Source organism: Hyaena hyaena, unplaced genomic scaffold, assembly GCF_003009895.1.
Source record: "Hyaena hyaena isolate Hyena2069 unplaced genomic scaffold, ASM300989v1 scaffold_163, whole genome shotgun sequence".
Classification (NCBI taxonomy): domain Eukaryota; kingdom Metazoa; phylum Chordata; class Mammalia; order Carnivora; family Hyaenidae; genus Hyaena; species Hyaena hyaena.
In genome coordinates this window covers 2,232,482-2,260,323 of record NW_024080794.1, presented here as the reverse complement: position 1 = coordinate 2,260,323, position 27,842 = coordinate 2,232,482, and the positions used below count along the sequence as shown (strand labels likewise).

General features: G+C 39.0%; 1 protein-coding gene across 5 annotated transcripts in view; it reads left to right on the top strand.

Annotated features, from left to right (window-relative positions):
- The window catches only part of FRY (FRY microtubule binding protein), a 258,661-nt gene that overhangs the window by 113,438 nt on the left and 117,381 nt on the right, over nucleotides 1–27,842 (top strand). For 4 of the 5 annotated variants that reach the window (XM_039239842.1, XM_039239840.1, XM_039239841.1 and 1 more), the window contains exons 12-19: nucleotides 1,618–1,721; nucleotides 2,171–2,279; nucleotides 4,858–4,944; nucleotides 11,098–11,269; nucleotides 12,700–12,832; nucleotides 16,308–16,415; nucleotides 25,027–25,285; nucleotides 26,817–26,999. In XM_039239842.1, coding sequence (XP_039095773.1) covers nucleotides 1,618–1,721; nucleotides 2,171–2,279; nucleotides 4,858–4,944; nucleotides 11,098–11,269; nucleotides 12,700–12,832; nucleotides 16,308–16,415; nucleotides 25,027–25,285; nucleotides 26,817–26,999 — 1,155 coding nt within the window. Of the gene's footprint in view, nucleotides 1–1,617; nucleotides 1,722–2,170; nucleotides 2,280–4,857; nucleotides 4,945–11,097; nucleotides 11,270–12,699; nucleotides 12,833–16,307; nucleotides 16,416–25,026; nucleotides 25,286–26,816; nucleotides 27,000–27,842 lie in introns of those variants that run through there. The other variant, XM_039239843.1, reaches the window with a different exon arrangement.

Here is a 27,842-nt window from a genome sequence, read left to right as displayed (position 1 = left end):
TTGCAGTAAATAATGCTCTTTCCTTTCCGACATCTAAACAAGACCGTATGCCAGAGGTTGTTTGAAGGTCAGAAGACACGCAGGACAGAATAATTAGCTTTAATGGTATGAGATTGAGGACCCTGGAAAGGAACAGAGAAGTCTGCACAAGGAACTCTGAAGGAGCAGGATTCACCTGATAGAAAAGAAGGATGCAGGAGGCAGGGGGTGAGGGAACCCACCCTTGACCTGGAAATGGAATGAACATGGTGTAGCTAGAGTTTAGGGAGCTTGTGGGGGAATAACAGGAAGGGAGGCAGAAAAGGTACGTTAGAGCTTTATACTGACTGGTCAGTTATGCCATGCCAAGAAATGTTACCTGGATCCCACAGGCATCAGGGAAACTATCCAATGCATGATAATTCCTCTTAAATCAAGAGGAATTTGATTAGAGTAAGACAGGACAGTGGGGGAAAGAATCAGTTCCTTCTCTGGCCTATTATTGCCCAGAAACCAGCAGCTCTGCCACAGTTGGTCTCCCTCTGTTCCTTTCCCCACACCGTAGGCAGGGACTTCTTCCATGGTCTCCTTGATCTTAGTGGCTTCCTGTAACCATCATGAGAATCCTGGTTCCCTTTGTTAGCCTGGCATTCGGGATCCCACACATCACCCTTGCCTTCCTCACAGCTTCATCAGCCCCTGCTCCTTCACCTGGCCCTATGCACTGGCATACAAACTCTTGCCAGGGTGTGAGACATGACCTGTCTTCTTCAGCTCTCTTAACTTCCACGTGCTCTCCCTTCCCATGGTCCTTTTACACCGTGCAAAGTTTCACACCGTGCCAAGCACAGTACCTGGCCCTCTGTAGCCACTCAAATGTTTTTTGAATGAACACATGAGTAGATGATTGGATTAAAGTTCATCTGAGTTTTCATCTGCCCCTGGAAATTTTTCATGACCTTCCTTGAGCTTGCCACAGCTGTCCTTCTTTCTGTTTCCATTCTCTAGCTCCTGTACCTACCAGTTTTTTCTACTGCCTTACAGTTGATTGGTTATTATCCATCTCTCATCCCCCAGAGGTTATAAACAATTTAGGGAAAGGGATTGTCTTTTATCTCTATATCCCATGTTCTAACATGGTGCCTAGTACACATTCATCTCAATAAATGTTGGTGGGTAATTAGATTCAGGCAGTGGGAGTGGGGGGGAACTTGGGGAATCAAAGCAAAAACAATGTTTACAAAGGCATAATCAACACTCGAAAGAAGAGATTAATTCTTCTCTTAGTGCTAGAGAATACAGGTTCCCTAGGGCTGGAGGAAGAAGGCAATTTCAAGTATTCACCTTGGCAAAAAAGAAACTGACATGACTTCCCCCAGAACTACTCTGCCCTGCCTTCATGGCTGTTTGGATCCCTCCTCCTAGATTGTTTACACAACAGACACCCAGAGGCAAACCCCATAAGTCCCAGATAATGCACGTGCCTTGTAGGTGCCCTGCATTTCTAGGCATTCAGAAAAGAATAATCTCCATACATTCCATATGTTACCATTTAATCTTTTTTTTTTTTTTTTTTACCATTTAATATTAATTAAGTCTTAAATCTAATGCTATCTTACATCCTGGTTTCTGTTACAGAATAAAGACCCCAAGATGGCTCGAGTTGCACTGGAATCTCTGTACAGGTTACTCTGGGTTTACATGATTCGAATTAAATGTGAAAGCAATACAGCTACTCAGAGGTAAGGGGCTGGTTTGGTTAATGGTAACTACTTCACTGACTTAATGATAACCATTACTCAGCCTGTAAAGAGGGTATTTTGTTTTAATGCTACCTATACTGACCAAAGTAGAAACTATTCAACGCTGACCCTTTCTGAAAGATCTAAGTCCTAAGGACATGTTCAGTCTTTGCTTAGTCAATGGCTTTTCCAGGACCACGAGCTGCACGGCCGTGGTTGTGGTCACCATGCTAGCTGAACACATGGCTATAATTTTCCAACTGCCTGTAGTTGTCCAGAAAAATTTTCATAGAGTAATTATGCTAATGAAAGAGGGATGACATGGTTTGTTTTCTTTTTCTGAATTCTCTCTGATACTTAGATAAGATGAAACATCTGCCATTTTCACTTACAGAACTGGAGCTCAGCCAATCTTGCTTGTGTTCTCTTTTTTTCTCCCTATCTTTCAGCCGTCTTATAACCATCATCACAACACTTTTCCCCAAAGGGTCCCGTGGTGTGGTGCCAAGGGATATGCCTCTGAACATCTTTGTGAAAATCATCCAGTTCATTGCCCAGGTAATGGAGACGCTTCTGGTGGTGGGGATGATCTAATTGCCTTCAAGTAGCCAGTCTCCTTCCTAGGCAGTACTACCAGCTGAAGAGTCTGAAGTAATAGCTTATGTGGAAAGAATTTTCAGAATGGTTTTGTAAGTGTTTTCACACATAGCTTTTTTTTTTCTTCAAAACAAATAGCAACATGGGTACATCAAGTGTTTTCACATTTATCAAATGAAGGAGCTGAGAGAGTTTAAGGGACTCATCTAAGGTCACAGAACCTATCAGTAAAAGGGTCTCTTGACTCCCAGTCCCTGTTTTGTCCTGATTGTCTGCTCAGGATTTGGCAAGTCAGGAAGAAGCAAAGAGTCTGATGTTTGGAGGAAATCAAAATGTGGTTTTGTGAAATTCGAGGAGTAAATAAAAATGTTCTCTCATCTTGTGAGAAAGAAGAATGAATAGGTAGATTAGCACTTATCAAGCACTTAGTCTTGTCAGGAACTTTTCGAAGAACTTTACAGGTACTAATTTCCTTAAAACTGGGTCTAATAGGGGCTCCTGAGTGGCTCAGTCGGTTAAGCGTCCGACTTCGGCTCAGGTCACGATCACACGTTTGGTGGGTTCAAGCCCTGCTTCGGGCTCTGTGCTGACAGCTAGCTCAGAGCCTGGAGCCTGCTTCAGATTCTGTATCTCTTTCTCTCTCTGACCCTTCCCTGCTCATGCTGCTCTCCCAGAAATAAATAAAACATTAAAAAAAGTAAAAAAAAAAAACTGGGTCCAATAATAGTAAACATAGTTTTTAGTATTTAATTTACTATTTAGAAACGAGATTTTTACCTTTTTGTAAACACACTTTGCGGGTAAATGGTTATATCCCAACTTTGACTTCCTTGTGACTTACAGAACAGTGTGAAAAGATAATTATTCCAGTTCAACCTCCTTCGCAAGACATCTCTATACCCTTAAACAAGTCAGAGAACATCTTTCTTCTGTTTCTTGATCTGTAAAATGTGGGGGAAATGCTTGCCCAGTGTACTTCAGAATGCTGTATGGAGAAAGGGAAATTATAGGCATGAAATACCATTAAGTACAATTAATGTTGATATAAAGGTGTAAGGCCAGTTGTTACTTCACAGACTAATAATATATGATATCTCTTTATGCGTTTGGTGTACTGAGATGCCTCTGTCATATTTGCTCTTACGGGAAAAAACATTACTTGCTTTTCAGGCAGATGAAGTCATTGTGATTTTTTTCTGCATATAGTTATCACATGCCTGAGAACGTGCTCTGATTATTCCAGAATATTGTTTAAAATGAACCTGTCATATAATAGCACCCACTGTCTCAAACCATCAGAATCTGGCTTATACTTTCTCACTTAACCATAAGATGACTTATTTGTTGATTATTCATTTCACTCTCAGAATTGTTCATCATAATATGAGCCCAAGGATTCAAAATGTTAGAGAACAGAAGAAGATGGTCACTTTGCAGTGGTATTTTTATTTATTTTTTATGAAAAAAAAATTTTAAATATTTATTCTTGAGAGACAGAGCATGGTCAGGGAGGAGCAAAGAGAGACGGAGACACAGAATCTGAAGCAGGTTCCAGGCTCTGAGCTGTCAGCACAGAGCTTGACACAAGGGTTTGACCCCACAAACCATGAGATCATGACCTGAGCCAAAGTTGGATGCTCAACTAACTGAGCCACCCACGTGCCCCTGGAGTGATTTTTAAAAAAAAATTTATGTATTTTTGTGAGAGAGACAGAGACAGAGCATGAGTAGGGGAGGAGCAGAGAGAGAGGGAGACACAGAATCTGAAGCAGAATCTAGTCTCTAAGCTGTCAGCACAGAGCCCAGTGTGGGGCTCGAACTCATAAGCTGTGAGATCATAACCTGAGCTGAAGTCAGAGACTTAACCAATGGAGCCACCCAGGTGCCCTTGCAGTGATATTTTTAAACATACATTTTAGGGTCACCTGGGTGGCTCAGTTGGTTAAGCATCCAGCTTCCACTCAGGTCATGATCTCGCAGTTTATGGGCCGGGCTCTGTGCTGATAGCTGGCTCAGAGCTTGGAGCTTGTCTTCGGATTCTCTGTCTCCCTCTCTTTCTGTCTCTCTTCTGCTCACACTGTCTCTCTCTCTCTCTCAAAAAGAAATAAAACATAAAAATTTTTAAAAAATAAATAAATAAACATACATTTTAAACTGAGTTTCAAGAGGTTATCAGCATTTGCAGTACAAGCATGAAGTGTTGAGGCTATGTTTAAGCCCAGACACCAGACACTCCAAGTGTTTTAGTTTTTCATTTTGGGGAATATGTTTTTTGTTTTATCATTTTCATTCCATGCTTTAGGGGCTAAATTCCACATTACATAACAGAAGCATCCCTGCACATCTCAAAAATAGAGGCAGCTTCACCGAAGGCTCACAAGGGGCATGGTCTTCCTTCAGGGATTCTCTTGATGCATAAAACTGAACAGTGTCTTGCTTCCTGTAGCAGCCACCTGTCTGTGGCCTATAATGAAAATAGACACTTCACATTGAATTTGTATTTTAATATCTTCGTTTTGTTGTCTCTTTTCCACCACAGGAACGTTTAGATTTTGCAATGAAAGAAATTATTTTTGATTTTCTCTGTGTGGGAAAACCAGCAAAGGCTTTCAGTCTCAATCCAGAGGTATGAATGAAATGATCCTTTTATGTACTTCTAACTGAGCGTGTACTGACAGAGCCATACCTTTTTTGCTTTGCAGCTTTGGGGAATAGGGAGAAGGACATTTTCTGGAAAAGTCTTCTGTTTGGTTCTGTCCATGTTTATTTGACTAGCTATCACAGATTATGGAATTTCAGGAGTCAGATTTTGGGTGAACAGACTTAGAATGATAGCAGGTTGATGTGCTATTGTATCCTGTTCTTGCATGATAGAGCAAACCTTGCCCAAAAAGATAATCTGCCACCACAGGTCACATTGCTTTATTTTATTATTATTTTTTTAAATGTTTTATTCATTTCTAGGAGAGAGAGAGACAACGTGAGCAGGGGAGGGTCAGAGAGAGAGGGAGTCACAGACTGAAACAGGCTCCAGGCTCTGAGCTGGCAGTCAGCACAGAGCCTGACGCGGGGCTCGAACCCACGAACTGCGAGATCATGACCTAAGCGAAAGTCGGACGCTTAACCGGCTAAGCCACCCAGGCGCCCCTCACATTGCTTTATTTTAGACAAGTCAGTACTTATAACTGTTTGGATGCAGATGAACAAGTTGAGTCCTGGGAAGTGTTGAAACAGAGAGGAATGAATACATGTATTAGTAAAATACTAAAATTGAATGAAATCGAGTGATGTATGGAGATCTATGTTTCTGTGGCAGCATAGCAACTCAAGGGCCAGGCAGATCACAAAAGTGATGGGTACAACACACGGTGGGAGTGACCTATGCAAATGAGAAGCACATCCCAGTTTAAACTTTAAAAACACTGTCGGCCAACAGAACTGTGCCTGGCAAGCTGCCTCTTTGCAGTCCTTTCCCTATGATATTGTAGAAAGAACACTGAGCCAGAAAGCAGCAGTATTCCATTTGCCCCTTGACACAGGCCTTACCACTTTATCACTCTGCACTTCAGCTTTTTTTGCCAGTAAAATGAACAAAATACTTTCCTAGATCACTCATAGAATAACTGTGATATTGTGACATGACAAGCTCTTAAAATAAAAAAAAAAGGACATCATAGAAGTTTTTTTAAAAAAAAAGAATGTTCCTATCATCACTGTCCTATTTCGTCTGGCTCCTTGCTTCTGTCAGTAAGGACGGAGGCTCACAATCAGCAGCTGGTTAGCAGCAAAAGGAACCATGCCTCCTGGTTCCACAGCCTGCATTCTCTTCTTTGTGCTAAGGTCGCCTTGTGTCTAGGGGCAGCTGGAGAAGCCCCAAAATGGGAGGTTTTGTCTGGTGTCTAATGACATCACAGTCTTCTGGAATGGCTGCAGCCAGTGTCAGTGGGCCAAGGGGAGATGAACAAAGTCGATGCAAATCCAGTGCATTTGGGCTGGAATGGGGCCCAGGACCCTTTGATAAAGAGTCTTCTCCTACTAGGAAGTTTCTCAAAATACCTTTCACTTCTCAGGAGTCATGGCTTTAACAGCCCTCAGAATTACCAGGTTATTAGTCTAAAAAGAACATACTGAAAGCTACCATCATTATCACCATGTATAAAATTTACCCCTTGTTCTTCCCTCAAACTTCTCAGTCAATGAATAATTTGTGAACCTATTTGTGCAGAACAATTGGAATGATGGGGTTTTTAATTTTTAAAACTATAAAAAGACATTTGAGTATCTTCTTCCATTTCTCTTACACTTATATGGTTATGGAAGAGTTTATCAGTAGTTGGTAATTAGAAGCTTAAAGGCATATTTATGATCCTACTTCAATAGTACACACAAGGATGAGAATAGTCTATAAGGTAGATGTCACACACTTGATAAAATATGTTGTGGGTCACAGTTGCACAAGAAACATATTAAAATCATGTCTTAAATCATATTTTGGAAATAGCTTGTGGAACAAGACCTAGAGATGGAAAGGATTATCTTACTACAAAGTTATAGTGCATCAACCACTCAACAGTTCGATAATTTCCAGTTAAGTGTCCCATTTTCATTCAGACTGAGATGGCTTCTAGATGCATCATCATCATCATAAGAACTTACTCATCTGTGAGAAGTTTCTAGGTCATCCATTTCTGTCATTTTTGTCTTGACCTAAAATAACATGGAACTGGATGTCCTAGCCAGTGCCAGAGGCAAAAAGAAGAAATAAAAAGCATATGGATTGGAAACGAAAAAATAAAACTATTTTTATTCACAGACAACACGATTGCATATGTAGAAAATACCAAAGAATCTACCGAAAGTTGACTTACCTAATACATTATTTTAGAAAGTTCGTAGGATACAAGATAAATATAGAGGGGCACCTGGCTGGTTCTGTCAGTAGAGCATGTGACTCTTGTTCTCAAGGCCATGAGTTCAAGCCCATGTTGGGAATGGAGCCTACTTTAAAAAATAAACAAAAATAAATATATAAAATCAATGTATTTCTATATTATGGTAATGAACAATTAGAAACTGAACACTTTACCATAGCAATGAAAACAGAATACTTAGCAATAAAGCTAACAATTATGTGCAAGATTTGTGTACTGAAAACTAAAAGACGCTGAGGAAAAATCGGAGACAACCCAAATAAATGGAGAGAAATCCGGTTTGTGGATTGAAAGATTTAAGACTATAAAAAGGTCAATGGTCTCCAAATTAATCTATATATATTAAACTATAATCCCATTAATAGTCCCAATTAAAATCATTATAACATATTCTCTAGAAATCAATAAACTGATTCTAAAGCTTATATGGAAAATATAAAGAATTAGAATAGCCAGCATAATGCTGAAAAAGAAGAAAAAAATTGGAGGACTAGTGTGTCCTGATTTCAAAATGTACTGAAGAACTACAATAGTGTAGTACTGGCAGAAGAGTGATTATAAAGACCAATGGAAGAGAAGAGAGATTCCAAAAATAGACCCACATATATACATTCAGTTTATTTTCAACAACATTTTCAAGTTATTTCAGTGAATAAAAGGTAGCCTTTTCAATGAATGGTGCTGAACAATTGGACATCCACTTGCAAAATAATGAATTTCAACCCATAATTTGCACAGTAAGCAAAAATTAAGTCAAAATGTATCAGAATCCTAAATATAAAATCCAGCATTATAAATCTTCCAGAAGAAAACATACGATAAAATCTTTGTAATCTTTGAGTGGACAAAAATTTCTTAGGACACAAAAATATCATGAATTAAAAAAGAAAAAATGGTAAATCAAACATCATCATCATACAAATATGTTTGCAATTTAAGAGCTACTGTTAATAAAGCATAGAGTCGCCGACTGGGAGAAAATATTTGCAAAACACTATTGATAAAGCACTTGTATCCAGGATATAAAGAACTCTCACAGCTCAATAGTAAGACACAACTCCATTTTTACATTGGGCAAAAGGAACAGCCTCTTCCCCAAAGGAGGTAGAAATGACTGATGAAAAGATGTTGAGCATCAATAGTCATTAGGGAAATGCTGGTTAAAACCACACTGAGACGTGCTGAGAAGAATGTTGAGCACCTGGAACTTCATACTACTTTGGTGAGAACACAAAAAGGCACAACCATTTTAGAGAACAGTTTGGCAATTTCTTTTAAGTTTAAACATACACTTATTGTATGATCCAGCATTTCTACCCTAAGGTATTTATCCAAGAGAGACTAAAACCCTAAAAGTCCAAAAAGGTTTCTATGAATATTTACAGTAGCTTTATTGATACAACTAAAAACAGGAAAGCAACTCATGTCCAACAGCTGGTAGGCGACTAAACATGTTGTGTGTCATCAATATAGTGGAATACTATTCAGCAATGAAAATGAACAGATGACTTACATTGCAACAACATCTCAAAAGCTTGATGCTAAGTGAAAGAAGCAAGACACAAAAGACTATGTACTGTTTGATTCCATCCTGGAAAAGGTGAAAAACTTCAAGGCAGAATTTAGACGATGATTGTCAGATGCTGGGATGGAAGGTGGACTGACTATAAAGAGGCATGAGGGAACTTTTGGGGATGATGGAAAAACTTTATATCTCGAATGTGATGAGTTACCTGACTGTATAAGTTTCTCAGAACTCAAAGAACTGTGCAACTATGTATGTTTTACTCTGTGCAATTTATGTCTCTATAAACTTGACTTTAAAAAAATAAAGCATAGTTTCAAACCTACAAATATATAATTACCAGCAGGAACTTTTCAGGCATTAATCCTTACCATAGCCCTGCATGATCAATAGGTATTGCTATCCTCATTTTACAGAAAGGAAGCTGAGACTTGGCCTTGGAAGAGTTAAATAATTTCTCAAGTGCAGACAAATAATAAAATGGAGAGGTAAAGGGGCGCCTGGGTGGCTTAGTCGGTTAAGCGTCCGACTTTCGCTTAGGTCATGATCTCGCGGTTCGTGGGTTCGAGCCCCGCGTCGGGCTCTGTGCTGACTGCCAGCTCAGAGCCTGGAGCCTGTTTCAGAGTCTGTGACTCCCTCTCTCTCTGACCCTCCCCTGCTCACGCTGTCTCTCTCTCTCTCTCCTAGAAATAAATAAAGCATTAAAAAAAAATAAAATAAAATGGAGAGGTATGATATAGACTATATAAAATACAAAAAGAAATTGTGAAGTTAAATTGAAAAGTATATGTCCCAAATTATCCCATCTTGCTTCTGCCCTTAGTGTTATCCAGAGGGAAGGAAAATTCAGAGAACTGGCTAGGGTGGTTCATAAATTGGATATAACACTTGCAATAACTGAGACTTGGCCATTTACGTCAGTCCACAGTTATTCTATTTGTATTGCATTTCCTGAATTGAACATTTTACTGCCTCACCCATAACATTACTATTTCTTGAGAAAAATACACAAGCCTAGAATATATGTCATGAACTACTAAAAAAAGTGAGGAAATGAATGGACTTTCAATACACAGCTAAATCTTTTAAAGTTAATACTCTTTCATTCTAGAAACTGGAGAGAGAATATTATTGAAGGCTATAAAATCATAAAGTACATATTGGATCAGTACAAATGAGCCAGAAAAATGTTCACCAAATCCTGGTTAAAATATCATTTTTCCTGGAAGCTTGAATAGTTTCGAAATGAATAGAAGTCTATATTATTTTTGTTATAGAATGTAATCAGATACCGCAGAATAGGCAACTGGGGCAAACTCGACTTGGGTATAGCTCCCTACCTACTTCTTAGATGGCCTCACTTTCTCCACCTGAAAAACAGGAATAATTGTACTTTCCTTGCATGACTGTTTTCAAACTGAGAATTAATGAGCAGTTCTGGATATATTTTAGGGACTAAGTAAATTATAACTAGAGTATCATTATTGGTAGCAATAATTATTATTTTCTGCTGTTAGGTAGTAACTTGCTTTGGAAACATTACTTCATGTAATATGCATTCATGCATCACTTCATGAAAATATGAGTATAAATGCATTACACATGGCTTTTAAGGAAGTACAAATGTTTGAGTACTTTCTGACCTTTTAAGATATTGCTACTGGTAGCAGCTATCGCACTGAATCATCTTTCAGAGCCACTATTATGCCTTACCTGAGCCTGAGGATGATAATGACCTGGCCCCGAATGGCATTATTTCTTATAAGCTCAGGTATTTTTTATCAGTAGCAAGTTCATTGACATTGTACTTTTAAAATTTATTTTCAAACTTGCCAGTCTTTTTGAATCAGGAGTCATCAAACTGCAATTCAGAGCAGACCATTTTTATTTTGTGATTCACATTTGTAACTCCTATTTGTTTTCATTCGCTCTTTGTGAATTAAAACATGTGGCATCTCTGTCCCTCTCTCAGAAGACCTATGAGCCCTTTCTTTACCTCAGTTTACCTTAGTTGCAGCTGCTCCAGAGGATGGCTGCCTTTCCCTTGGAGGTGCATCAGGATTCCCCAAACAGGATCATGACCCTCTCAAACATACCCTCCAAGTAGGGTGAAAATCTTTCCAGTCATCTTCTTGTGCTGCACCAACAAAGTGACAGAAACTTAATTTAACATAGGTTTGGCTTAAATTCTTGTGCCTTTCAAATTACTTTCTCATACTAATCTGGATAGCAAGCCATGCTAACTTCTCTCAGAGGCTGATGGTTAAATTCCAGTATGATAATTGGGTTTTTCTTTTTCTTTTGAACACATTATCTCTTACAGAGAATGAACATTGGTTTACGGGCATTCTTAGTAATAGCTGATAGCTTGCAGCAGAAAGACGGTGAACCCCCCATGCCGGTGACAGGAGCTGTTCTCCCTTCAGGAAACACACTGAGAGTGAAGAAAACATATTTGAGTAAAACGCTAACTGAAGAAGAAGCCAAAATGATAGGTGGGTTTCAGAGATGTGTTAGAGGCGAGCCTTTATAAGCCCTTCTAATGACCAATGGATACTTACCTTCAGTGAGATTCACTGTTAAAACATTTTTATACAAGTAGCTATAACATTCCAACATTAATTGTTTTGATTGATTCATGCTGTGCTATGTTTTACTGCCCTTTAAACTTTCTGGAACTTCCTAGTACACATTTTGCCATTTAAATGTTAGACTTTTATCTGCGGTCTTTTCAAACTTCTAATATTGATTACCTACATTTTACAGTAAATTTCTGAGACAGCTGTGTCCTTTGGTAGATATCCTGTTTATAAAGCAACCATATAAATATGCATACATTAGTTCATTCATTTTTATACTTCCTTTCCTTCTTTTATTTCCCAGTAAAATTAGTTTAATCCCTGTTTTAAACATTCCACATCCCACACATGCCAGGTTATATTGTAGGTTTAGCCTACATGAGATCTTCTTTTTAATTTAGCTATCGTAATCCAAAGAGGTGATTTTTTTGCATTTGTTTCTTTCTTGTTGAATACTTGAGCTTAGAAACCTATAAACTTTGTTAAAATAATTCCTATGTCAAACATCTAAGGGAAATTTGAGGAGACTTCTCGCTTTAAAATGTTTATCTTTAATTAGGAAATACTACAATGAGTTTAGAAAGATTTAATGTATGAAAAATATTTATCTTTAATATTTTTCACAGAGGAAATTAGGAAATTCTCCAATGAGTTCAGAAAGATGTAATGTATGAAAAATAATGATTAATAATGATTTCATTAAAGTACAAATTTTAAATGCAAAGCAATTTGCTTTTCACTTGTATTATATACATAAATAGATGAAATGCATACACATACATGAAATACATAGGCTACACGTATTTGACTTCTTCTGTAGAACACTGACACTTTATTTAATGGGAACAGTAAAAATACTATGGTTAAAATGTTTTCCTTCATTCTAAAACTTATGGTGTAAAGCCACTTTTGTTTATTTTACTAAAAAATCTATACATATATTTCAGAGAACAATAAACTTATTAAAATCCCAGCCCCAAATAAGAATTATTATTTATTCACATAATCAGGAATGATGGTGAATTTTCTTGTACTAATCAAAAACATAAAAATTCTAAAGCAAAACTTTCTATTTCCTTTTTATTTTAACTCTTCCAGAAAATATTTCCCTTTGAAGTATTAGAATTCCTATTTATTAAATTTCAGTGATTATTTGGTGAACACCTATGAAGTTCAGGACACTATGCCAGTGTTCTACAGAAAAGAGATTGAATTAGAATCTGCTTAATGAAGTCATTGAGCCATAGATGGTCTTCAGTAAAAACATGTCATAGGGGATGAACAAACTATGATTTAATTACTTGATGGATTTAGTCAAAGATTTAACTATAATGTACATTTTCCAGGCATGTCATTATATTACTCTCAAGTACGAAAAGCCGTGGACAACATTTTAAGGCACCTTGATAAAGAAGTGGGAAGGTGTATGATGCTAACAAACGTTCAGATGCTAAACAAAGAACCCGAAGACATGATCACGTGAGTACAATGAAGACTAAGTTTGTAATGAAGGATTAATTAGCCAAAATGTACCAGCAGAGATTTTCACCATTTATTCTGTATTTTGTTCTTCTCTTCCTAGCATCAGAGTTCTAAGAAGTGCTAAGAATAGTAAAAATATTGACTAACTCTGGAAATAAGGTCAAACCTGAGATTGATCTATTTCAGTTATATCTCAAATATCATTAGGCCAGTAAGTTAGAAAAGGGAGCCAAGACTTACACTGGTCCACATTTTTCAGAAGTGGTATGTTGCTCCCAAGCTAGTTCTGTCACAGTCTACGTGCTAGAGTGACATCACCAATTGGCTGACATTCCATCTTTATAAATTTCAAATTCACACGTTTCTAGTGATTGCTCCTGAGCTGTGAGGGTTACATGTGTCTAATAATCTCTATGCACCCGTGTGATAGAAATACTGGATCCAAAAAAAAAAAAAATGTATAGTTTTGAATGTACCTATTCATTTGAAATCAAATGCCCTCAGCCAAAATCTAAGATGTAGCTTTGTAATTAGAGCTCTGCAGAAGAAAGTCATACAACTTGTATTTGCTGCTTTTGATTCATTATGGCAGGAACTAGAATTAGGTTATAACTTCACACTTTAAGAAAGTTCAGACTTTGTCGTTGGACTGTGAATTAAATTATATGTGGCATCTATAGCATAATTTTCCAAAAATATAACTGGGAAAGTTTCCTTTGTCCCTCAGCATTTCCAGTTCCAAATACCACAGTTGGTTGGAAGATTGTTACCTATACAGAGACATTCATGTTGTGGGTGTGTATTTTTATTGCAATGGCAGCACCTCAAAAATGAAGTATGACAAAAGAAAACAATACATGATAAGACAAAGTAAAACATACAGAATTATTCTAACTAGATATTTAGGAGTATATAAAGTTAAACTGAAAACCTCCTCCTCAGAGCCCCACTTAAAGTCTACGACCATTCCTTGACTCAACACAAATGTATACATATATGTATTTTTTTGTACAAAAATGGGATTATATGATGCATGCCATCCTGCAGCTTGCCACTCATTTGTTTTAAATGATCACATTGCTTTAGATTTCACCCTAAATGGTCTCAAAAATTAAAACTGACCAAGATGAATAACGTCAAATGTATTGTCTCCTGCTCTGGTTCCAACCTCACAAATGGCCAGATTGTCAACCTTTATCCTCACTAGTACATTCTTTTTTTAATATACTGAAGCAATTTTCTATTGATAATGTAGAAGATAAAAGAAATGATTTCAAAACTTCTGCCATATGGTTGTTTGCCCGAAAAAATAGTAACGAAAAGCTTTTAAAGGAAAACTGTATTGATAGTCAAGAGATCATAAGATGGGATCAGGACCAAAACAATATATTCAAGACCATTAAAAGGTACAGGGTTAAATGCAACCGTAAATATTTTGTTTGTGTTTTAACCAATACTTTAAACTTTTTCTAAGATGATTCCTTACTTTTTCCTGTTCAATCATCGTAAGACCCCCAAATAGGGCTTGGAATACTTTCTATGCTACATTTTAAGGCAGATTTCAGAGTAGGAAATAATTCATTGCTACATTTCCAGAAGACAAAGAGAAACATTAGGGATATTGGCATTTAAGAGAAGACAGTGGAGGTCTATACCACGCTAACAGAAACCATCATTGGAGTTAATATTAGATCCCCCACTTTCCCATGTGCTGCGTAGGCTATGAACTTGAACATTAAGCATTCTATGTTGCTCCATTTCCATTCTTCATTCCTTTTGTGGTATATGCTAGAAAACAATAATAATATCTATTAATAAGAATTATGTTACAGAAAGGGGGAGGTTCACTTGCTTTCTATAAAAGCCCAGAAAGCAAGGACCACAGTAATAAAAGGAAATCATGTACCCATTAGAGTTTCTAATCTAAGCTTGTTTTATCAGCTTGGAAGACTCACGGAATTTGCCTTATACTTCAGGCCAGGCAGGGTCATTTGTTCTCCAACAGATATGAAAATAATCCTAGCTGTTTAAAACATCTGGTGAGCAAGCTAGAAGAACTATTGAAATGACTCACTGTGTTGGAAATGAACCATCAGGAGCAATCACTAAGCTCTAACTTGGTACAGTTATTGAGGATGTCACTTGAAGACTCCTCTTTCCTTCAGTTGATTAAAAGCCACTGTGCAATGACTCCTTCTCCAGTCCTCATACATCCCCTGCAGAAAGGACTATGGAAAAGGAGAGAAAACAATCCTATAACTTTCTGCAAAAGCAGAGTATTTGTGAAGTCAACATATATGTGTTTTATTTTTCACATAAACAGTTTTGTATTCATTCCTGACAAACTAAACAAAGCCATGCAAAAAAAAAAAAGTAATGTCAAAGAGCAGAATTGCTGTCTGACTATAGACAAGGGTGGATTCTACCTGCTGCATTTCTACCCTGACCTCAGTTACTATTCCAAAACAGAATTACTTTATGCTACTTTGTATTTTCATCATTGTGTTTGTGTCCTACAGTAGCACTAATTTCATGACAGTTTTATATTTATTCTCAGAAGACTGAATTATCAGAATTTAAATATGTTGTTATATTTTATCACTTAGGTTTTTTTGAAGGATTTGATGGGTAATTTAGTTTTTTCATAAAGATTATTGACAAGTCAGTTACCTATTTAAGCAACTCAAAATTAAAAAATTTATCACAAAATTTACTGTTCCTTCAGATTTTACAATAGAATATAGAAGACATAAGTATCTTTTTAAAATATAATTTATTGTCAAATCGGTTTCCATACAACACCTAGTGCTCATCTCAACAACATTAATTATCTTTAAGCATTCATAGTATCAAGACAATTAAAAGAGGGAAGGAATCTCCATAGAGGTCAGGCTCATCAGTGTAATTTTAAAAATCAGAATTAGATGCACAACTGTATAGAATTAAGGAGTTTATGAGACATTATGAAAGACTTATTTTTAGAAGCACTTAATTTTTTTTTAATGACAGTGGGGACTCCAAAAGACAAACATAATTCGCTAGGGAGAGAAGCTTCCAGATGTCGTACTTGTGAGAGACACTATTCCTTGTATACTAAAATCCTATTTTTAAATGCTGAATGTAGGAATGACTGCAGCGTGCTTGTTACATGCTGATGCATTTAGGCATGTTAGTGAATTCAGTGTTTTAACTGCAGTTCACAGGGACCAAACCCCATGGAACCCAACTGAATGGCAAACTGAATGGCAGAATGCTCTTGACATTGGCATTTGTCCTTTTAGATATATACCTCTAACGTTTAATCTTTCTGAGTTCTCCTAGAACTGGCCAAACTATAAAGGTCATAAACGTTTGAAAATAATATGCAGTAAATACCAGGCAGTGATTCAGAAGGCCTGGATTCTAGTCCTATTTGGTTGATTTTTTTTTAAGTTTTTATAGCCTTTGACCCATGTTTGTTTTCCCATGCTAGGGGTGAGAGAAAGCCAAAAATAGATCTTTTCAGGACGTGTGTTGCTGCTATCCCTCGACTCCTTCCTGATGGGATGTCAAAACTTGAACTTATTGACTTACTGGCAAGGTGAGTGAGAACTGCAGTGGGTTTATTTGATCAAATTGATTGTAGTGCTTTGTCATGATTCTTAACAACAGCAACAACAAAAGAATGATTATAAAAAATTGACAGATATTTACTAAATGAGGCATTATTCTAGGTACTAGGTATAGGCAAGGAGGAATAAAGAAATGTTTTTTGCTTTTTTCCCCTCATGTTCAAGGGACTTCATATCCAAAGTAGAAGTGAATACATACGTACATAAGGCAGCCAACAATCCAAGGCCTGACACTGTGTACATTCATGGCACCTAACGTGTGATACGTGAGTTCAGTGGGCAGAGGGATTACTGGGGACTAAGGAAGTCAGAAAATCAGTTCTGGGAGAAGGTGAAACTTGACATAGAACTCAGAAAGGTAAAGAGAGTGACATGAGAAAGACACAGAGAAAGTGAGGAGATGGGTTTGCCTGGAAAAGAGTTCATTCAGGGTCTGATTCCATCTGAGGCCCACTGACCCCTACAGGGCCAAGAGGGGTAATAGGAATTCTTAGTTAATTTTAGTGCTTTAGAAATATGCCCCAAACCATATATTTATCACCCTCCCAACATTGTCCACAAGAATGCTCAGTCCAACTAGACCTCAAGTTAATGTGCTTTGAATGAAATTATGTTGTTACAGTTAAATAAGCATAATTTTCACATATTGATCTGAAGCCCTAGTTGACAGTTATGTGCCTTTAAATTAAAAATCAAAAGTGGCATTACTCAAAAGAGATTTAGAATGCAAAATCATTAGGAATGGGGTGCATGAAGGGAGCAGAATGAGAAAGGACAAAAGTCCTCCTTGATTTGAAAAAATAAAGAAGAGGGAATATAGAAAGCCAATGATAAAAAGGCATAGAAATAAGACTGGAGTGGTAAACTTGTTGGCTAGTCTTTACTATTAGCTGAGACATTTGGACCAATGGAGTTTTAAGCGAGAGAATAATGTTATAAAAAAAATTATTTTAGTCTGGTTAATCTGATAATGGTGGAATAAACGAAAGCCCAAAGAAGGATAACAAATACTAATGCTGACTAAATGAAAGATGCATTTCACATGACCCCATTTACCCACATTCACTAGCCCTTGGAGAGCAGCCTTCCCATCAGTATCCAAAGAAAATAATTCAAGCCCTCATCCCACGTGAGTGCAGACCACCAGTGGCCATCCCACAGTTTCAGAGTGTCTCCACAGAGCACCATGTTCCTGGTTATGGTGGTCATCATGCCCCCACTTCTGGACGGCCAATTTGGACTCCTCTTGATCACCCCCTGCCATCAGTTAATATCTTTGGTAGCCTACTGTCTTCCAAGCACAGACAAAGCTGCCCCTCTCCTTCTGCCAGTCACCACTAGCACAGGATGGTGCTGGATTGTGAGACTGACTGAAGATCTATTACGTTGAAGACCACTGTTTCATCAAGCCCTGGTGCTCATTGACCAAAGCCATCCACCCTCCTAGTTGCCTTTGGTCGCTGCTACCTGTAACCACTTTTTTCCTGTAATCAGCAACCTCCACACCATGTGCCCTTATTCTTTATTCTATTCCATGTGTAAGACATATTTTAAGAAGATTATGAAGTTTTAAAAAAGTTACAGCCTAGGCTTTTGCTGCAGCTTAACAACCAGAATGTGAACAAAGAGCACATTCGCTGGAAGTAGGGAAGCAGCAGAAAGGAAGGAAAAATAAGCCTAGATCAAAGAGCGGCTTTCAGCTCTGGGTGAGAAGTCTAAGGAAGAACAAAGGGTAGAATCCCAAAGAATAATGAGCATGGGGATGGGGAAGCTGAGGAATTAGAGACTAAGATACTGCAGGATGATGGTAAAGAGTAAAGAAAATCTGTGAAGCAGGTGCCAGATGCCACAGTTACCCCAAAAGGTCCGCGAGCAGCCTGTTGGTGTGCCAGAGACAGCAGCGCATGACGTGGGTGAGTAGGAGTCAGGTGTTTGCACAGAGGAGGGGTTGCTGAGTGGAAGGGCTAGACGTGACAGTGAGAAATTAGGAGACAGAAGACCACTTGTCATGGCCTGTGAACCACCAAAGAATAAGAGACCACCATCTGAGAGATTTGGAGGAAGTACCCCAAAATGGGAATGAAATGGAATCACTTGAAAATCCTGGATTCTGCAACCCTGCTTTTGCAATTTTAGGAACCATGTGATGTAGACAAATTGTTTCACCCAGCAGCCTTTTTGCCTTGATGAAATTGGAATAATACCGCCTATCTCTTAAGACTGTTGAGAAGGCTAAATGTCACAGATGTGCATTTGGTTAATCCAAGGGAAAATGTGTCAGCAGGGAAAAGGCAGTTTTCAGTTCAACTGAAGCAGAAGGAAAGTTCACTGATGTCAGTGAAGTTCTAATTGGTGACAATTACGTGCACTAAGGCCTTTGAAATACTAAGTTTTTGAAATGTCATGCAGTGTTCAGGTACAGTGTCTGACGCTATTTTGCCATGACTGTGGGGGAGACTCTTACCTCTGGAATCACTCTGATCACTGAATCCAGTGATGCCTGAAATCTGCTGACCATGGTGCCAGGCATGCCAGAAGGGAATTCTCTTAGACATGGTTGGAATGTCAATGCTATTTATGGTGCATCGTGTTTATTATTACGTACATTCTTACAAAGCCCAAAGCAATGGGTACTGTTTTTATGAGGGGAAAGAGCAAATAAACATTCTTGAGAGTTCAAGCCTTCGAAATCAAGAAAATGACTGGACTTATATGGGAAGCCTGTGAAGAGGCCTTTTTCATAGACTTTAAAAGAAGCCAAAGGCTGTTCTCCTTAAGGGGAAGATAACTTGGAGTGCTCGACCTACCCCTTGGGTCCTGTTAACCTATGAAAAAATGAGCCCCTTCAGACCTCCTTGAGAGGGTCAGAGGACAAAATGAAGAAATTCAACAACAATAAATGTGGGTTTCAAGTCTGTAGTTACTTTATTCGCCCATTGTCAATCACACTGGGACTGAGCTAACTCTTCTTGAGACCATATACGGTCTAGTCAGAGAGGTATGAGACCTTTTAGTTCAGATATTTTGCGGTCACATCCATGGTATGCTGTTACTGGAGAAAAACTTGGTTGTCTTTAGAGCTGGCAAAATAAGACCAACATCATGCCAGCTCCCTGTCCGCCCCTCAACCCGCCCAAGTTCAGTTCCCTGAATAAGGGGTTTCAAGGATATGTCCCACATCGCTGTCCCCAGAGACCCTTCCCAGCATTTCAGGCAATGGCTACATACCACAGATGCTCTAACCTCAGACTTACAGTAGTATGTTTCACAGGACAATGGTGTATGGAATGAACTGGCAAACCCCTTTCTCCACACTACTATGTTTCTGATTTTATGTGCATTGCTCAGCCGACTTACAATGGCTGTATGAGGAACCCTTCCCTTTAGGCTCCATGGAAGGTACACTGGCTGCCCTGACATCATAAGATCCCTGGGGAGAATTTCCTTCCTGCGCTCACAGAGCCTGCCCTTCCCAGCTGTCTGGGTACCCCTGGGATTCTCCACACAGCAGAGGGGCTTACTTGTGTCCTTGGCCATAGGCATCATGTTTCTCTTACTGTTCTCCCAGATGTTTCCTGCTCTGTCCCTTGACCACAGGAAGGACCTTTCCCCCAACAGCATGCAGGCTCCTGTCCTCTGTCACTTCCCGCAGCAGAGCTTATGCACTAAGGGGTTGCCATTCATTGTCCACCTTTCCCTTTCAACAATCTGTCATAAGGTTGTTAGAATCAAATAATCCATATAAATTACTTCACATAGTGCCTAGAACACAGAAAGCTCTCGACAAATGTGAGTTATTATTTTTAGGCATCTTTGCATTTGCATAAAAGATTATGCCATGGTGTACAATGCATTTTAAGACACATTATGTTAAGGAAAGCTGGGCACATATTTAGTCCTATTTGCAGAGAAAGAGATTTGAACTTCAAAAGAGTAAAATTGGTTTCCCAAATGAACAGAATTTTCCTGAAGCCAAATGGCAGTGACAAATGTCATTGGTTTGACGCAAAATGGCAAATAAACACTTCTTATGCAATGCTTCCTTATAATTTGTGGAGATTTATGAGGTAATGTGTACACAGTTCACAATCTTCTGTGGTACCTGAAAAATATCTATCATATACCATTTTCCATTCACCTTTCAGTATGTGTCTGTATAGTGCAAGGTGGCTACTTGCTTTGGGTATCTAACTGAGAACTGTAGTCTCAACTGCATATATTGCCTCAATAAACCATTTAATGTTATTTCTTTAATTTTAATTTCTCTTACTTTAATTTATTTTAATTGAGATGCAGTTCAGAGCACCATAAATAGATGCAAGTTTATTGTTTAATACCTGCAGAGAGGAAATTCCAGCCACTTCTGATGAACTGTTCCAAAGGCTATCAACCCACCTATCAGCAAATTCCTACTTTTGGAAACCATTGTCTCCTGGGCTTCACTTTATTTTTTTTTTTTTTTTTTTTTTTTTACAAATAGTTTATTGTCAAATTAGTTTCTACATAACACTCAGTGCTCATCCCCAAAGTGCCCTCCTCCATGCCCATCCCCCCTCCCCCCCACATCCATCAGTCCTCAGTTTTTGTCAGCATTCAAGAGTCTCTCATGGTTTGCCTCTCTCCCTTTCCCCCACCATTTCCGCCCTTCTTCTCCCCCTTGGTCCTCCGTCAAGTTCCTCCTAATCCTCCTATACGTGCAAACATATGGTATTTGTCCTTCTCTGCCTGACTTATTTCGCTCAGCATAACACCCTCAAGGTCCATCCATGTTGCTACACATGGCCAGATTTCATTGTTTCTCATTGCCATGTAGTATTCCATGGTATAGATAAACCACATCTTCTTGATCCATTCATCTGTTGATGGACACTTAGGCTCTTTCCATGTTTTAGCTATTGTGGAGAGTGCTGCTATGAACATTGGGGTACATGTGCTCCTATGCCTCAGCATTTCTGTATCCCTTGGGTAAATTCCTAGCAGTGCTATTGCTGGGTCATAAGGGAGTTCTATTGTTAGTTTCCTGAGGAACCTCCACACTGTTTTCCAGAGGGGCTGTACCAGTTTACATTCCCACCAACAGTGCAGGAGGGTGCCCGTTTCTCCACATCCTCGCCAGCATCTAGAGTTCTCTGATTTGCTCATTTTAGCCACTCTGACTGGCGTGAGGTGGTATCTCAGTGTGGTTTTGATTTGTATTTCCCTGATGAGGAGGGATGCTGAGCATCGTTTCATGTGTCTGTTGGCCATCTGGATGTCCTCTTTGGAGAAGTGTCTGTTCATGTCTTCTGTCCTGGGCTTCACTTTAAAACCATCTTTCCAGGGCACCTGGATGGCTCAGTCAGTTAAGCATCTGACTTTGGCTCAGGTCGTGATCTCATGGTTTGTGGGTTCTAGCCCCACATTGGGCTCTGCACTGACAGCGTGGAGCCCACTTCGGATCCTCTGTCTCTCTCCCTCTCTCTCTGCCCCTCTTGCTATCTCTCTCTCAAAAATAAATAAATGTTTAAGAAATAATAAAAAGAGTAAATAAATAATAAGAGTAAATAATAAGAGTAAATAAATGCTGCGTTTGATGACATTATAGGGCAGCACATTCTTCACTTTTTCCTAATAACCTTTTGTTTTTTCCTGCCATAGTTTAGAAGGGGCTGTTTCTCCTAATGGATTTTTTTCTTCTGGATATGGTTTGTGAATGTGAAATCATTCCCTTTTCATTCGTACACCTCTACACAACAAGACTATTCAGAAGTACTAAGCTGATCCCATGTGAATCTGAGCTCACCTTTATGAAAGCAGTTTCCATTAAAAGTCATTTGTCTGATCTGTCCAACCAAGAATGTGGCCTTACTCAAGCTCTGGTTTTTCCCCTTTTAACCCACACCGTTACTTATTCAGTAACAGTCTGTGGGAGCAGCACATGCCCTCGGAATCACACTGCTCAGCCCCTCTAGCTCACTGAAAGCAAGGCCTCCACGACCTCTGCACTGGTGTATTGCCATCAGTTAATGTTTACTGAGTGCCTGTTCTTCCTGTCCTAAAAGTGGCTCATCATCTATGGAAGCTTTTTCTTTAAAACAGTCAGGACCATAGATAGGTGTAAATATAACAAATAAGAGTCATGAACTTAAAGGGGTGCCTGGGTGGCTCAGTCGGTTGAGCGACCGACTTCAGCTCAGGTCATGATCTCGTGGTTTGTGGGTTCGGGTCCCACGTTGGGCTCTGTTTGATAGCTCAGAGCCTGGAGCCTGCTTCCAATTCTGTGTCTCCTCCTCTCTCTGCCTCTACCCCGTTCGTGCTCTGTCTCTCTCTGTCTCTCAATAATAAATCAATGTAAAAAAAAATTTAAAAAAAAAAGAATCATGAACCTAAGATGGGAAAATGACTTCAAGTGTTTTATATAAACAAGTGTTTTTAAACCATGGGCTGCAAAATGACTCAAGTGTGCTTACAGAGTAATGTTTCTTCCCAAATGGCTGGGCTTCAGGCCCTTAACCCCAGCTTTCACCTAGATTTTGTGTGTTACACATTAGAGTTACACTTACATTTTTTTTGAAAAAAAAAAAAAATAGAGCTGCTGATTGAAATACAAAGAAAGCTTGTAAATTCCTGCTTTGGCCAGCCCTAAACCGGGAGCTCAGGGTAAAGGCATCTTTGGCGACCTCCTGAAGAAATATAGACTTAGGGGAGCATGTCTAACCGGAAGAAATAGCTTAACATCTTCCTTCTTGGCATCTTTGTAGAATGTCACTTGCTTTTGGAAAAGGAAATACATTTTCCCTGACTTGGTATATATCTGCTCATTAACGAGCTTTTGCCTGGTTTATATTGTCAAATTTGGACCAATCAGTGTGCTTTTATGCTTTAGAGAATATGAAAAGTGTTTGTTTTTCAAGTTTTTGAAATCATGTTTATTCAACAATATAGAACTTGTTTTTTGCATAAAACTGGATTAAGGGTTAGATGTCCTGGACTTTGAGGAAGTTCCTTAACCACTCTGGGTCCCTGTGTTTCCTCCCTTTCATTAAGGAGAATATCAGCCATTTGGGGGCGCTCTCAGTGACTCAGCCATTTTCTTCTCCTCTGACACTGAATGCCTCCAGGCTGCTGAGTCCTTAGAAATACGATCACCTCCCCGGTGTCTTTGATCTCTCTGCCTTCCTTCCTTACCACTTCCCTGCCTTGGGTCAGGCCCCCACCACTTGTTACCTAAGTCACTATAGTGACCTTCTAGCTGGTCTCTGTCCTGCTTCTGGTTGCTTCTCTAAGGCTTCTCTATATTTCTGCCTATTTTTTTTTTCAGATGTGAATCTAATCATGTTATATAACTTTCAAGATACAGTTCTTTTTTTTTTTTTTTTCCAAATAACAATAGCTAACAGTTACTGAGTGCCTACCACACACTCATTGTGGTGCTATATGCCATACGCGGGCCATCTTAATGAAACTCACAACAAGTTTATGAAATGTGAGTACAGTTATCGTCCCTGTTTTACAAATGAGGCTCTGAGGCTTAGAGAGATTGAGTAACTAGCACAAGGTCACATAGCTAGTGAGTGACAGAGGCAAGACACTGATCCAAGCTTTCTGATTCCAGAACACACACACTTAACCCGTTCCCTGCTGTATTGCCTCCCTGAGTGGCCCACAGACCCTTCACCAGCTTCCTCTCTGCTTCCTCACCAGCACCATCTCACCCCTTGTTCCTACAAGTACCCTACCCAACAGACACAACCATACTGAACTCAGTATCCTAAGGGCTGTTATGTTTGTATCTCCGGATAGTCTCAAAAATATGTGTGTCTTAAATAAATGAATAAAAGAATCTATAAAACATTATGTTAACTGATGGTTAATACCAATGTCAAGATTTAAAATCATTATGATCTCTAGGTTAAGCCACCAATAACCTGATATTCTTCAGTTGACTTAAGGTTGTCTCAACCTTGACACTATCAACATTTTGGTCTAGATAATTCTTTGTTGTAGGGAGTTGTCCTGTGCTTGTTTAGCCAGATCACTAGCTTCTAACTTCTGGAGAGTTGCCAGTAGCACTCTCTGAGTTGTGACAATCAATAATGGTCTCCAGACATTACCACCTCTCCCTTGGTGGGGCAAAACCAATTGTGGACCATTGATCTAACCCATAGTTGCTCATTTTCACTGAAATTCCAGGTGAGTCCATTAGTTTCTCTGGTACTCAGTTTTCTTATCCTTAAAAGTGATAGGGTTTGATAGTAATTTATTCTACAGTCAATAATGTATTAAAAAGCATTCAGTTACACCTAAATTCCATGTAATATTTAGGTGCCATCCGGAAATAGAAAAAAGGACATTAGTGAAAAACTGGTGAAAGGTGAATAAAATCTGTAGTTTAGTTAATAGCACTACACCTATGTTAATTCCTTCACTTTGATAAAGGTACCCTGGTCATATAAGGTGTCCACATTAGGGGAGCTGAATGAAGAGTATATGGGAGGGTGACTCATTTATGAGACAGAAGTAAAAGCAGAAACCTGTATTTGTTTCATCACAGATCTAGAAGAAAAGCTAATAAACTAAATCCTTTGACTCATTTCACAGGCTCTCTATCCATATGGACGACGAACTGCGACATATTGCACAAAATTCTCTTCAGGGTTTACTTGTTGACTTCTCTGACTGGAGAGAAGATGTGCTATTTGGCTTTACCAACTTCCTCCTCCGGGAAGTAAATGACATGCACCACACGCTCCTTGATTCATCCCTGAAGCTACTGCTCCAGCTACTCACCCAGTGGAAACTGGTCATACAAACTCAAGGAAAAGTCTATGAACAAGCCAACAAGATCAGAAATTCAGAGGTAACTCTCACACTCTTCCCACCAATTTATATTCCTTAATATAGTACGTATGTAAATATGTTGCAGCTCTGAGAAACTTTGGAGTTCTTACTTCCAGCCATCTAGGAACTTCCTCCCTCATGGTGGCCCTTAATTTTTCCACCTGTGTAAATCATGACCAAGAAACTCAGGGTTGATATATCATCAGGTTAGATTTGTTAACATTCACAAGACCATTAAGGGAGTAGAAATTGCTCTTTTCAGAGAATTATGATTATAAATCTGTAAGAGCCAGTGGCTATAGGCATGGGTACAGAGCCAGAATGGACATGCACATAGAGCTGGATGTGGACATGCATAGATAAAAATGAGCTGCCCACCAGTTGTTTTCTTCCTAGCCTGCAACATATTGGTTGCCTTGTCCAATATCTACAGAGAAGAAAATGCAATCTTATGGTTTCTTTATTCTTTCACACATCAGTCCTAAGTGGTAAAAATCAATGACAACATTATGAAAAGCAGGTTGAGGAGAAGTGTTGTCAGGAGAGCAGGGGCAGTGGTGACTTGGCATTGAATGAGCAGATAGAGAGAGGGCCTGGCGAGGGAAGAACACAACTGAGAGTGTGAGGAACGTGGAGGCTCAGGGAAGCACAACAGTGCTGAGGGAACAACCAAGATCCCAGATCCTAGGTCATTCCTCTTTCCTTGTGTGTTGTACAATGCCAAAGCACGAAAGGGAGAAAAACAAGGATTGCATGTGTTTGTCAAAGGGAGAAACTGAAACGGATATGGAATCTGCCCTGTTGTCTGGCTTGCTTTTGTTTTAGACCCCAATGGTTGTGGTTTAGAAACTTTGAGAACCCATCTCATAAGCACACACAACTCTAGATTAGAATCTAACACAAATACAAGTAAGTAAATGTGATTACGAAGTAAATGCTTGAAAATTCAATGGAATGGTGTCCAAAAGTCTATAGGGAATCTGACTAAAAACAAATTAGGCCTCTTTGACTGAACTGATGGTATAATTGCAAACGGTGTATGAATGGAACCAGTTTTGTTCTTATTAATATTAATTGCCTTTGAAAGTTATTTCTTATCAGAGGTAACAGATGGTTGATGGTATTTCAAAGTAACAATTGATCTAAAGAAAAAAGAGATCTATGCTGTGTCATGAATAATAATGAATTTATACTCGTGTCTGGTTATAAGCCATTGTAATTTTTTAAATGTTTTATTATTTATTTTTGAGAGAGAGAGGCAGAGCATGAGTGGGGGAGGGTCAGAAAGAGAGAAGGAAGCACAGAATCTGAATCTGCTCCAGGTGCTGAGCTGTCAGCACATAGCCATATGCGGGGCTTGAACTCATGAACGACAAGATCATGACCTGAGCCAGAGTCAGATGTTTAACTGACTGAGCAACCCGGGTGCCCCATTGTAATTTATTTTAATATTACAAGGTCACATGTGCTGAAAGATGCACATGTGAGTAGTTTCTTCTTCTCCCATTGCTATTTTTCTGAATATAGACTGTGTTCTCATTACATGACAGCTAATTCCAAATGGCTCCAGCCACAGAATTCAGTCGGAGCGTGGTCCCCACTGCAGTGTCCTTCATGCTGTGGAAGGCTTTGCTCTGGTTTTACTCTGCAGTTTCCAGGTGGCCACACGCAAACTGTCCGTTTTAATACTCAAGGAAATTCGAGCTTTGTTTGTTGCCCTGGGTCAACCTGAGGTATGGATTATCTTGAATTTTCCAGTTCATTTCTTTCCTTTGAAGTTGAGATGAAAACCTATAAATAATGCATTACTGTTTTTACGTCCTTCCATTCACACATGATGTCAAGAAATAATTTTTGATTCACCATGGGTTTTTGATGACAAAATAACATTCTTGATCTATAGAAGTCATATATTCTGAGAGCAACAGAAAAAGACCATTCTTGATTCTTTAAGAGGTGGTGCTTTGTTAAGAAATGACGACTTTTAAGGTTCAGTTATGTATCATTTTTCTTTGTTTTTTAATTTTGTTACTGTTTATTTTTGAGAGAGAGAGAGAGGAGAGAGAGAGAGAGAGAGAGAGAGAAAGTGGGAGAGGGCCAGAAAGAGAAGGAGGCACAGAACTTGAAGCAGGCTACAGGCTCTGAGCTGTCAGCACAGAGCCCGATACAGGGCTCAAACCCATGGGCCATGAGATCATGACCTGAGCTGAAGCTGGACATTTAACCGACTGAGCCACCCAGATGCCCCTAGATCATTATTTCCGATAATGTTCAGCAAACATCAAATTAAGAAGATACTATTACATTTATATTAAAGAATGAACTTGAGGAAATAATGAGTTCCACTTAAAATGATCAAGGATCAAACAGTCTGGCAAACTGAAATTTGTTTAATTTCATCAGTAATTATAGAAAATACTGTCCCAAGAAATATGTCCCCTGAGATCAGAGAAATGAGCCTATTATTAAGCATTATCGGCCAGCTAACCTCCATGCTTGGTCAAGTACTGTACACCTTTGTTCTCATGTTAAGGCTTGCCTGCCATCCCAGGTGGCCAAATCCAGTATACAGGTTG